Consider the following 12871-nt stretch of genomic DNA (forward strand, 5'->3'; position numbering starts at 1 on the left):
ACGCTACTTGCTTTCTGTGAGATAGCCCTCCTCTCAGTAAGATGTTTCTCATATGACCAGTGGCTATTACACCCTTTGAGAAATGTTTGTATGTGTTCATTTTTCATCAAGAACAAAAGATTTCTTTTTTTTTTTTGTACCGGGGATCGGACTCGGGACCTTGCGCTTGCAAGGCAGGCGCCGGAAGGGAACAAAAGATTTATCTTAAAATTAATCTCTGCCATTTAAAAGGCAGCATTATGAATGAATTTTCAGTATTACTTTATTGCAAACTGTAGGACTTCTCAATATCGGTCCCAGCAGATGTTGAAGTCACAGCATTAAAACTATTTTTGAAATCCGCATAGATTTCCTAACTTAAGACCAAAAGTTGGTGGAGCGAGTGGAAGGCTTAGAAGGAATGCATCCTAAATGCATTTTCCCGTAATATATAAGTTGAATTCGCAAAGGGTCAATAGGAGGTCGCAATGTTGTCACTGCAATGATGGTTTGCGGTGCTGATCACACTGATTAATGAGTAGCTCAAGAGAGATGACAATGGCAGACGACACAGACAGAAGTCTTCATAGCTGACCTTTGGGCTGTGGGCCTCAAGTTTGAGCTGCATGAGCTGTGCTAACGTATGCTCCCGGATACTACTCAGTTCAGCTTGCTGCCGTCTCAGCTTTATTAGCAGCAGCGTAAGCTCCTCTGGCTGAAGGAGTACAATTTAAGAATCCAAACAGTGGAAAACAGATTAATTGTTGTCTTAAGTGACAGATATTAAACCAAGATTTCTTGGCAAGTTTCCTCTTATGGTTGACATCAAACATAGTGCCTAGGCACTATGATGATAGGTCCTACATAAATGCATAGATATCTAGAGAAATAGAAGGAACAGTGTTACTTTACACAAAACAACAGCATATTAAGGCATTTTCTCAGAACTCATGAAAGATTATTCAAATGTTAAGTATAAAAAAGGATAATACTATTATAAAAGTTCACACATATAAATTATTAAGATTATCATAACAGGTATTTTATCAAGATGCTTAAAAAATTATACCTAAGATTTTTCCAGCAATAGAACAATACCTGCATGTCCAACCCACTATTTTAGAGAACAGAAGGCAAGTAAGAATTAAGATTCATGTACAACTGGAATATTTTCACATTATAAAACCCAGTACTGGGGCCTATCAGTTACTTCCCAGTTATGTTTTATAATCTTACCACCAATGCTTTCATAGTATTTCTATGATCAAAACAGCAATTTTATTTTGTAAGAAAAAAAAGAGTATCTAGGGGTGCATAACCCTTCCACGTTCTGGGAAAAGTGGAGAGCTTTTTGATTCCTGATTGGTTCTTATAGTTCCTAAGAAGGAAAAAATTTTAAACAGTGGATGAAATTCCTTAACAGGCCAATCTGATATATTTTTCCTTGTCAGAAATGCAGTAAAGTATGCGCACTGACAGTCTTACAGCCCATAAAGTATTACTTGATGATTTTCTGAGCTTTGTTGTGATTGAAATCTGATTGCAGAGCAGCCCAGCATGTACTCCTCAAAATTCCAGGCCAAAAATTGTTCCTGCGATTGGTTTGCTCTGCTTACATCCAACATTCTTCTGTTCAGTTGCCGTTGCTCTTTATTTTCTATGTAAGTCTATAAACCACTTTTCACTGTTATCAGAAGTTATATTAAAAATTATTGCCTTCAGACAGGAAGTGTTGGTAAAAATAAACTACAGCCACTATTGGATTCCTTACACAAAACTTATCTACAGAGGTAAGACAACAAACTATTTTTTATATGAAACGTTCAAAAGATGTTTAGTGTGTGTGACCCAAAGAAGAATCTACATAAATGAAAAAAGAAAGCCCTTTTGCTGTGAGTCAATATCATCCTGTGACCTCATTCTGGGCAGCCTCGTCTCATGACTGCCAGGCCCTGCTCCTGAGGGCTTGCATGGCGATGGGGTGGGACACGGGATTCAGACACACTAAGACCCAGTGCTATGGATGATAGAAATACCCAAGGAAGAAATCCTGAAACTCTGGTTCATTACACTTGGAGCCAAAAAGATAAAGAGACTCCCAGAAGGATGACAAGTACCAGTAAGTTTGCCATATATTTAAATTTTGAGGCCAAATAAAAAGATGCATGTCTGACTGCAGAAAAAGTAGGTGATAAATAAACTGTGTCCTAAATATCCACTAGAGGGAGCAAGGTAGAAGAGAAAACATCATCATACGATATTGAATGCTTACTTTAAGATCAAGCTTATAAATTACAATGCTTAAAATTTGTTTTAATAAAACAATATTTATTTTCTTTAATAAAAAAACTGCAAGTAGCTTAAAGCCAGGAACAATTTCCTTATATCTAAACATGCAAAAGGTGAAATAAAACAATGTTTATAAAACACATACAAGATGAATTTATTTTGATTACTGCAGGAAGAGAATTTTAAATAATGAGCAAGTATATGTTGCTAAAATCATATCTTCACAGAAATTCAGACTGTCAACAGTAAAATCAGTTCCCCTGATGAAAGAAAAGTCATCTTTTCTTTTTGACTTAAAGAGCAGCAGTGTCCTGGTATTAAAATTCCATCCCAACTAAATATAATACTATAATAAAACGATGAATGGTAAATATTTTCTTTGACCCAGGATTTTACAGCCTTTCTTTCTCTGTACAAATATGTAAGTCAGTTTATTTTGGTTCTACAGTAGTTAATTTATATAAACATTCACAAGATAAACTCGTTAGTGTCTCTGTAGTTTGACTTACAAATAGTTGCTTGCAGGACTTGTCCCAAAAATATCATTAGTCTAATTTCTGTTTTAAGAATAAGGTGATTATAAATCAAAGAAACCCAGCTAAGTTATACAATAAATTTTGAAATAAAAATCTTTTAGGCAGTCATTCAGGGAAAGGTACCTACTAAGACACTAACAGGGTAACATGATTCCAAATTCTTCTGATGTGAAATCTCTTCCACAAAGCAGTAACGGTTTTTCTTTGAGAGACATCTCTAACAATTCAAACCTAAAAGCCATGTCAGACACTTGCCAAGCAGAATATGGTAAATAGAGATTCCACACTCACCGTTTTTCCTTGGAGGCTCTGGGGACTAACAGACTGTAAAGTTAGGCTGGCTGGCACGGACCTTCTGTCAGGCACATAGACATGCTGGGGGAAGTAAAAGCACAATGTAACTCTATGTGACCTTTTCCTTCCTTTTTGTCAGTGACAGTGATGAGAAATCTTAGATTCACAGTATGAAACACCAATTAAAAATTGCCATTAGTGCTACTGAAAGACACTAGCATTTCTTGTTTGACTAAAACAGATGCTGATAAGCAGAGTGTATGTAGTGTGATTCAGTGATTCTCAAACTTTTTGATCTCAAGACCCCTTTATATTCTTTTATTTTTTATATTAAATTCTTTTATTGGTACATTGTAGGTATACAATACAATTACATTTCTCGTTGGGAATTGTACCTTTACATAATGCATCTTGGTTCTTATTTTTTTCCCCATTCCTAGCCCTCCCTTCATGCCTACCACCTTCCCTATTTACAAAGACTTTATTTCCATTTTTTCAATTTCTCAGCATTTTTCCTTTCCCTTCTTTCCTTTCCCCTGCCCCTCCCACTACCCCTACCCCTTTGGACCTTTTCTTCCTATTTTACATTATCGATTATTCATTCTAATCATTGGTACATTTTAGGTATACAATGTAATGACATTCATCATTGGAAATTTGCACCTTTACATAGTCTCTCTTGGTTCTTATTTTTCAACCTTGCCCAGCCCGCCATTCAAAAATTCAGTTACAGGATTGTACTTGTTTAGTTTTACAAGTCTTAATATTTGGCTCGAGTCTCATATCTGCTTCTATATTGAATCTTTTTTTTTTTTTTTGGTACCGAGGATTGAACTCAGGTCCTTGTGCTTGCCTAGCAGGCGTTGAAACCACTGAGCTAAATCCCCAGCCCATTTTTTTTTTTTTTTTTTTTTGAGACAGGGTCTCACTGCATAGTTCAGGCTGGCCTTCAACTCACTATGTAGCTCAGGCTGGCCTCGAACTTGCAGTAATCTTCCCACCTCAGCCTCTTGAATGCTGGGATTATAGGTATGTGCTACCACGCCCAGCCATTGTGATGATCTCTTTTATTTTTTTGGTTCTGGGGGTTAAACTCGGGACCTTGCGCTTGTGAGGCAAGCAGCGGAACCACTGAGATAAATCCCCAGCCCCAAGTTCAGTCAGTTTTTGTTTTTTTGGTTTTTTTTTTTTTTAGTACCAGGGATCAAACTCTAGGCCTTGCGCTTGCGAGGCAGGCAGCCAAACCACTGAACTAAATCCCCGGGTCCCCGTATCTGTATCTCAATTTATAAAATCTTGCTACATTGCCCAGGTTGGTCTTGAATTCCTAAACTCAACTGGTGCTCTGGCTTTTTTAGCCTCCCAAATGGCTGGGACTGCAGGTGGATTGCATTATATCTTAGTTTTTATATCTACACAAACCATTAGGTACTGCTGGATTCTAATATTGAGCTGGGTACATAAGGAGATCTCAGTATGCCCTGTTAAGTCACCAGTTTAGAAGATGAAGTTAACACTTTTACCCCAGTAAACAACAAGATGAGACTGAAATAAGACTGCGGATAAGCCAGAAAAGGGCAGGTGTAGAATGTGCAAGTGTAATCTCTGTGGTCTTAACCTGCAAGGAGAGCTGACGAGATATGCTATCAGACAGGAGAGAATGTATCATGTATCTGCTCAAAATAACTGTTCCTGTGCTCCCAGAGACGTGAAGCACCCAACATATAGGTTTTATATAGGAGACCTCAATAGCACACACTTCTTTAATTTGTAAAACAACAAAAAGAGTAGCCTCGGTCTCCTTCCTGCTCTCTTCCCTGGCTCACATCTGAGAAGAGCGCCCAAGCCAGCGAGCACCTTACCTTAGGGTGGGGAGGCCTGTGCCTTCGGTCTATGGTCAGGTCCCCTCTCTGAGTGGGCGACGCCACCTCGGCTCGGTATGCCCGCTGTGGGGAATAGCCCTGGTAAGCGGCGATGGAGCCGTGCGAGGGCGAAGTGGGAATGGAGTGTATCTGGTCGGAGAGGTTAACCATGGTCTTAGGGCTGCTCAAGGAGCTGTGTCGAGGGAGGGTGCTCTGCTTGTGGTAAAACTGCCGCTGCTGCCACTCGTAGAGCTGCCACATGGTGTCGTCCCGCATGGACCTCCGCTTCTCTTCGGCCGCAGGTCCCCCCGCCTGGTCCCGGCTGGGAGGCGCCATGCCACAGATGCTTTCCGGCCTGGTCTTGCTGTTCCTGGGGAGGGTCCTGTAGCCTTCTGGGCAGCGGGCCACAATCTGGGCTCTGTGGCTCGGCATATTTCTTGGTAATGTTTGGTAAGAAATCACTCTAAAAGTAAAAAAAAAATTGTAAAAATGAGGGAGAGAGTTGTTCCCGAATTCTAAATTACAGCACATTTCTTCTAGCAAACAAAATATGTATCACGATGTTTTTTTAAAAGATACAAATACTGGGCTGGGGATATAGTTCGGTGGTAAAGTGATTACCTAGAATGTGCACGACCCTGATTTTGATTCTCAGCACTAGGAAAAAAAGACCAAAAAAAGAAATCTAGAAGCCACAAGTTATTAACTGATTTAAATATTATGATATTCAATTTGATGAGCTTAATAAATCAAGTAAATGTATCTATGGCAGTTATATAAAAGACTATTCCACACAATTTAGTTTGGCTTAAAAAGAAAGTGTTTTTATACTTCATTTGAACAGTAAGAATGTCTAAGAGCTAATCACAAATCTGCATCTATACTCGACTTGCTTTTGTGTAAATAACTACACTCTTATTTCCATACCTCTCACCAGAACAGATATACAAGATTTCTGTGTATGGATGGAATACAGGCATGCCCCGGCTGCACTCTTTCCAGGTGTATGCTGACTGCCCTGTTGTATGTTTTCCTTCACAAAGCATGGCTGCATATTATAGGAGGAAGTACATCAGTATATCTGTGGCTTGAAGAAATAAATATCTTCATAACTTTTCCTGACTTGAAAAATAAAAAAGACGAAGCTAAAGCTCAAAATCTTTTTAAAGACAAAGGACTTAACCATGACAATGTTTCAGACATACAACTTTTTCAATCTCAGGAATTCTGCATTTCCATTACAGTAATTACTATTCTACCTCATGATGGCATCAATATCTTGAATGGAGCTTTTCAAATTCTCCATATACATTATACATGTAACACATAATCTTCCTAAAATGCAAAGTTTTGAAATTGAAAATGTAGTCACATATTACTAAGCAGAGAACATTACAATTTTTTATTTTTTTTTTGGTACCGGGGATTGAACTCGGGACCTTGCACTTTCGAGACAGGTGCTGGAACCATTGAGCTAATACAATTTTCCAAAGAATAAAATTTTTCAGTTTACTATTTTTTTAAAATATTGATTGACTAAGATAGGGTTTTGTTATGCAGTTCAGGCTGGCCTGGAACTCAGTGATCCTCCTGTCATCTCAGCCTCCTGAGGGCTGGGATTACAGGTGTGTGCCACCACATCTAGCTTAGAATCACATTTATAAATATACTCTTGAGTTTATCAAAGCTAGCTCTATGTTAACTTCATGCTAGGTCAAATATGTTACATGGGAAAGATTTTTGTAAATCAAGAAATTCTATGAAAAGGTAACATTTGTTTTTTCCCATTATTTTCAAAAACAAGTACAGCTACAATTCAAATTCTAAATTCAAGCAGTCTTTCTATAAACTATAATTTAGAAAAATCTAAATGAAAATGAGCAAGATTAAATTACAAGTATTCATCTTAATGCTACCATATCTGTGAACATAAATTTATATTTCAATGAACAAAAATACGAAGGAAAATTGGGATACTATGAGTTCTAGTTTCCTAGCCTCTTCTTTCAATATTTAATAACTTTCTCCTATTTAGTATATATTCACAATAGAGATCACTGTGTACACCCAGCTGCATAATATATTGCTGTCTCTTACTGAGTGATAAACATGGCAGTGTTGGTGATTTCATGGGGGGGTGTGTGTGTGTAAAAAAGTTAATGCGTAAATCACTAAGCCATGCTTTTAATCATCTGGGAATGCTTGGCTGGTAATCTGGGTGCCAGAGCTCTCTTCTCACAGACTCCTTATTTTATATTCAAAGTATTTCCAAGCCCTTCAACCATCTCTCTTGAACCAAATTTCCTGAACCAAAGTGTGATGGCTGTTCTTCAAATTTTCAATGTCTGTACTCAAAAAGAAGCTCACTGAAACTGAACAAAATGCCCCTAGACAAGAACCACCGCATTAGGGCAAGCATCTGGTGACTTTGGGGTGATGTAAGAGAGAAAGGTTCCCAATACTCTTATATATATAACCTGTACAAAAGGTTCAGTTCCTTATGGCTTTCTCTGATAACATGAAAGCCAGAAATACAAAAAGCCTAGGGCTGGCAGCACCATGGTATCAGGTCACAAAGTGTATCAGAGGGGAAGCTAATTCCATCCAGGAGATTCTGCCCCAGTATTGGAGCAATCTACCCCGACACACCTGGATGCACTTGGTCATTTGTAAATTCAAGAATTACTATAGAAACCTTAACATACAAAAGGATCTAAATTCATAAAAGATAGGGACATACATCATGAATCTAAAACATACGAAAAACTGCCTTTAACTAACACGTAAATTAGAGTTCAGAAAAATCTAATCACCCCAAACACCTCTGTCAGTGCTCTGATCATTGGTAACATGCGAGCTGTATCCTGTTGTAGACCTGTATATTAAATCTGAACTGTCAGCCCATCATATGATCATAAACAGCAGGCTATTTTTCTAGTTAGCTTGGTTAATTAATGACTACCATGTTTAAAAGCCTCTGTCGAAAACTAGGTTATTATCAAGTAAATTCATTTTTGTCTCACATAGTTTCTAGCATTTGGAGACTTGTTTTTTCAAAAATTAGAATATCCCTCACTGATTTTCCCCCAAAGAAATTCAAATTAAGCAAAGTGTGATTTGCTTTTAAGTGAAAGCTTAAGAAGCCAGCACTGTGAGCTCCCTCATCAGGTTGAGTGGCCCATTCATCACCAGCTGCCTGTCACACACTGTGAAAGCCCAGCCCAGTGATACCACTGATTCCCCAGCAGAACAATGGCTACGGCAGGCCTGCTACTCACAAAGAAGCTTTAAAGCTTTGTTCACAGGTGCAGGATCTACCATTTGACTAAATATCAACATCTTTTCTTTCTGGACTTTAATAAAAGAAAGCCTTTTCGAAAGTGTTTTAAAAAATGAATTGTACCATGAATTACAATTATGCTTCTACCATGAAAATGTATGACGATTTTTTATGATGAGATTTTTTTTTTTGGTACCGGAGATCAAACTTGGGACCTTACGCTTGCCAGGCAGGTGGTGGAACCATTGAGTTAAATCTCCCGCCTATGATGAGATTTATTTAATAATGTAGATGATATTTTTCACAGATCCCAAACACTAGTCATTTAAAAGAATATCTAACAGTACCTATAGAAACTAGTATCATTGTGAACCCAAAGGTGGAGAAACCCAGAGAAAATATCAGTCCATTACTCAGGACCAACCACTGGAAGTCACTGTTGTGGATTCAAAAGAAAATAGTCACAGAAAGGTTTTTCAGATGTTAATCATGTTCACCAAGAGACCCCAAACTAACATTTTTATTTAACAAACACAAAAATCTAATTTCCAAGTACTCGTTGAATGTGCTTCTGCATCCTTTTAAACTCAAAAGTGTCACTGTATTTGAGGAAAAGTGATTCTGGGTTGAAGTGAGATTTAACTTGATACATAAGAGATTTAGTTCTAATCTGAATTTTTATTTCCTTGAAAGTGATTAGTTAAACAAGTACTTTCAAACATCCTCTCATTTTCTTTTCCAGATCTATTGCCTGCTTCTTTTCTGCCTAATCAAAGTTGACTTATTTATTTTCTACTTTTGCCACAGCAAAAGGTGCCATTCTTGGTTTTCCCAGTCACTGAAACTTAGTTTTGAGCAAGTCTTGTTTTCCAATCAAGCACACAAAAACAATCACCAGTCCTGTCAATTATATCAATTATATCGCCTTCCTCTCCAGACTTCATTCACTCAAGTAACTTCTGAACCTTCTCTAATTCATTCTCTAGACTGTGAAGCTTATAGTGGTTTCCTTTTTGCAATTTGGGGAGTGAACCCAGGGCCTTGGGCCTGCTAGGCAAGTGCTCCACTACTGAGCTAAGTCCTTTTCTAAAATACTGATCTGAACTATCTCTTTGGCCTAGACTCAGTCCTTGCCCATTACCACAGGAGTTACAACCAAGCTATTCTGGATTTCGTTTTTTGTATGGAACTCAGGATCTCGCACTTACCAGGCAGGCGCCCTGCTGCTGAGCTAAATTCCCAGCCCTCTCCTGGATTTCTTTTGATTCCTTTCTCTGTTCTGGAGCTTCATATATCTAAGCCAAGATATGCATGCTACTGTTTGTCTCTCAGCTTGTATTTCACTTCCTCCAGAAAGGTTTCTCTGAACTCTGAATCATTAAGATTGTGTTGGTTGTTCCCGAAATGTATTTTTACAGTACCCTGTTCTTTCACTGTATTTGTCACACTATAGCATGATTCAATTGTTCCCTCTACTATACAGTTATCTTTGCGACAACCTGGACTGTATCTTTTCACTACTTTAGTGGACCCATTAGCATGTATTAGTCACACAATAAATATCTGAAAAACAAGTGCATTTTCAGAATAAATACTTAGATGAATAACTTTAATAGTTAGTGTATTCTGATTTACTGAAAGCCCAGAATGAGACTGGGAATTAGAGAGCAACTGCCCGTCACTGTCTCCACATCACTCATCCCAGGAGACCTCTGAATTGCATCATGCTGCAGAAGCTGCTAATGGAGGATGGCCAGCTTAGGGTGTAAAGGGGTCAGAGACAAATGTTCACCGTCTGTTCAGAGTTTAGAATTCTGGGTGAAGGAGATCATGGTGGGGGCCAAGATGGGTGGGGTAAGAAGATAGGATCACTTCATCACCTCTACCTGCAGTTTAAGCCCTTCCTTGTTCTGGGCCAGGAAGGTGACCCTGCCCTCAGAAGGGTGAGGTGACAGAACAAGAAGCAGGGAAACAATATAATCTGATAACCACGAGCAAAACATACAATGAACCAAAATTTACAATGTAAACCAATACTTTTTTTTTGGTACCAGGGATTGAACTCAGGACCTTGCGCTTGCAAGGCAGGCAGCGCAACCACTGAGCTAAATCCCTGGCCCAAAACCAATACTTTTAATTGGTAGCTCAGAAACCAACCTCCAACAACACATCATCAAAGAAACTTGGGGTCATCATGACAAGACTCTCACCCTCTAGTTTCTTCTTCACGACTTCTCCCCTTCTGGGTTTTAATCCACTGTTCCAACTGCTGCATCGAATTCGTTCTCTGTATGACTCGGTCAGCCTCCGGGTGTAAGGGCGCTGTGTTGGGGTGATTTCCACCTCTCAGATCTGCCATGCTGACATTGACTGTTCTGTGCTCTGAACTATTCATACTGACTGGTCGGTAGTGTACAATCTGAGTTGGGCATGTCGACCCACCATCATATTCAGAGGCCAGAGAATTCAACTTTACAGTATTAATTTTTGTTAAAGGTCTATCCTGACCATCCTTTTGAAATCCGTATTTTTCAGCTTCTAATGCCTTTTTTTCTTCAAGTTTGCTTATTTCCTTGTTTTTTTGGTTGTTTGGGGCCTCTGGTTTAATTAACACTCTATGGTTGGGAATGTTATTTGTTTCTTTAGTTGATATACTTTCAGATGTAATCTTGTCCACTCTGAAAACAGAGAGGAAAACTGTAGTAAATCAAATGAACATGCATGTTATATCTTGGATTCAATCTAGGATAAAAAGCAACTATGAAAATCTGAAAGAATCATAGAGGACAAGTCTGCCCAAATCCTCAAAACATTTGAACACAACTCCAGAATGCATAAACAGAAAGAGGAAGAAGAAAACATGAGCAAAGACTACTAGAGGGCAAAAGTGACGTGTGCCCCTGCCGTGAGACTATCTGGAAATAAAGCACATGAAATTTCTCTTTAACAGAAAACCATAAAATCCACACTTAAAGGCCGGTACTAGTCACTCCTTGAAATAAACGCTGCTTGCAGCCATGGGGTCAGCGCATCCTGGCTGCAGGGGAACATTACAGTGCGAGGTCACACACAGGAGGACCTAAGTATGGTCTCAGATTTGTGGAGTCAGGTTACATGTGTTCAGTGTGCAACTCCCTCTCTCTTACTAGCTGTTTCTTCGGGTGAGGCACAGAAGCTTATAGTGCCTCCACTTCCCCTTTGTAAATGGGCACAACTGCAGTACAAGCCAGGAGGGGTGCTGTGAGAACCAGGTGGGTAATCAGTGGCCGGCACAGCCCTTATCAGCACTATTGTTCCAACTCACCAAGTGGCGGTGGATTAGAATCTGGCATCCCCTGTCCTTGCCCAACAAAACGAAGCGCTGATTAGCAGGATGTGCGTGAGCCCCTTGACAGTTCACTACTCACCATGCCAGCTGCTATACCTAGGACTTCTGATGGGAATCAGCTTTCCTGAGCCAATGCTTTCAGGCTCTCAGAAGCTCAAGCTAACATGCATGAAATTGCCAAGCTCTGCTACTAAGGGAGGCTGCTGAAGAGCCGGCCGATTGTACCCTCTCAATACACAGTGAGGCTCCTACCAGTTCCTAAGTGTTGTATGGACAGCAAGTTTTGTGAAGTGTGGAAAACCAAACATCCATACACAAATATCTATATTTAACTGTAAGGGAAGAAACAGAGATGTCTATAGATAGTTTGGAATATGGAAACTGAAGAACAATGAAAGGTGACTGTTTTCCTTGGAGTAAAGTTATACACTATCTATATATTTAAGTTAGATATAAACCTTAGCTTCCAGATCAGAAACATTAGATACTGCACAAGTCTACTAAGGCTATGGAGCTTCTTCCCCTCTAATGATAAAATTCATAGAAAATTAGCACATTTATCCTTGCTAAATTCTGGGAGCAGAGCAAAGGCTATTTAACACTGAATATTAAATATCTTTTTCCCTCTTTCTTTTGGTAGTACTGTGGATCGAACTCAAGGAGTCCTGAAATATATCCCTAGCCCTTTCTATTTATTTATATATTTTTATGAGACAATCTCCCTAAGCTGTTCACACTTGCCTCACATTTTGATCCTCCTGCCTCAGCCTTTCAAGTAGCTGGATTACAGGTGCACACACACCACTGTGCCTGACAAAAAAATGTAAGCCTATTTCTTGCCAGTCTATGTAAAGTTATTATTGTAAATTAGAACTGCAGTGCCTCTTCCTCCTCTTTTTTCTCCCAATAATTTGATGCTGAAGAAATATTAGAATAAGACACATATGGTGACTTTCTTTAAATGGAATGAAGTTGACTGAGAAAACTTTGCTAAGATAACATATAATGAAAACTTGTGATCCAATTTTAATCAGTGACATTTAAGTTATTACAGAAAACACACTGAAAATCAGTGCAGCCATTATGGAAAACAGTATGAAGGTTTCTCAAAAAACTAGACATAGAACTGTCATAAGATCTAGCAGTTCCACTTTTCGGAATACACTCAGAGGGGCTGAAATCAGTATGGCGAAGACATCTGCACTTGCAAGTTTATTGCTCACAACAGCCAAGGCATGGAATCCACCTAGGTGTTCATTGGCAGATGAATAAAGAACATGGAAAATGAACACAATGGACTATT

At 39.0% G+C, this 12871-nt stretch overlaps 1 protein-coding gene across 26 annotated transcripts in view; it reads right to left on the reverse strand.

The window, feature by feature from the left end:
- Plekha5 (pleckstrin homology domain containing A5) overlaps nucleotides 1–12871 on the reverse strand; it is a 231805-nt gene that overhangs the window by 58167 nt on the left and 160767 nt on the right. For 22 of the 26 annotated variants that reach the window (XM_021259124.2, XM_087213505.1, XM_087213496.1 and 19 more), the window contains 4 exons: nucleotides 10451–10918; nucleotides 4961–5423; nucleotides 3096–3179; nucleotides 575–694 (listed from right to left, as the gene is read on the reverse strand). In XM_021259124.2, the coding sequence (XP_021114783.1) occupies nucleotides 575–694; nucleotides 3096–3179; nucleotides 4961–5423; nucleotides 10451–10918 (1135 nt within the window). The remainder of the gene's footprint in view (nucleotides 1–574; nucleotides 695–3095; nucleotides 3180–4960; nucleotides 5424–10450; nucleotides 10919–12871) is intronic. The other 4 variants (XM_004845798.3, XM_087213499.1, XM_087213503.1 and 1 more) reach the window with 1 other exon arrangement.

Source organism: Heterocephalus glaber, unplaced genomic scaffold, assembly GCF_053883595.1.
Source record: "Heterocephalus glaber isolate CG9 unplaced genomic scaffold, H.glaber_assembly_v1.0 deba00001444, whole genome shotgun sequence".
NCBI classification, from domain to species: Eukaryota; Metazoa; Chordata; class Mammalia; order Rodentia; family Bathyergidae; genus Heterocephalus; species Heterocephalus glaber.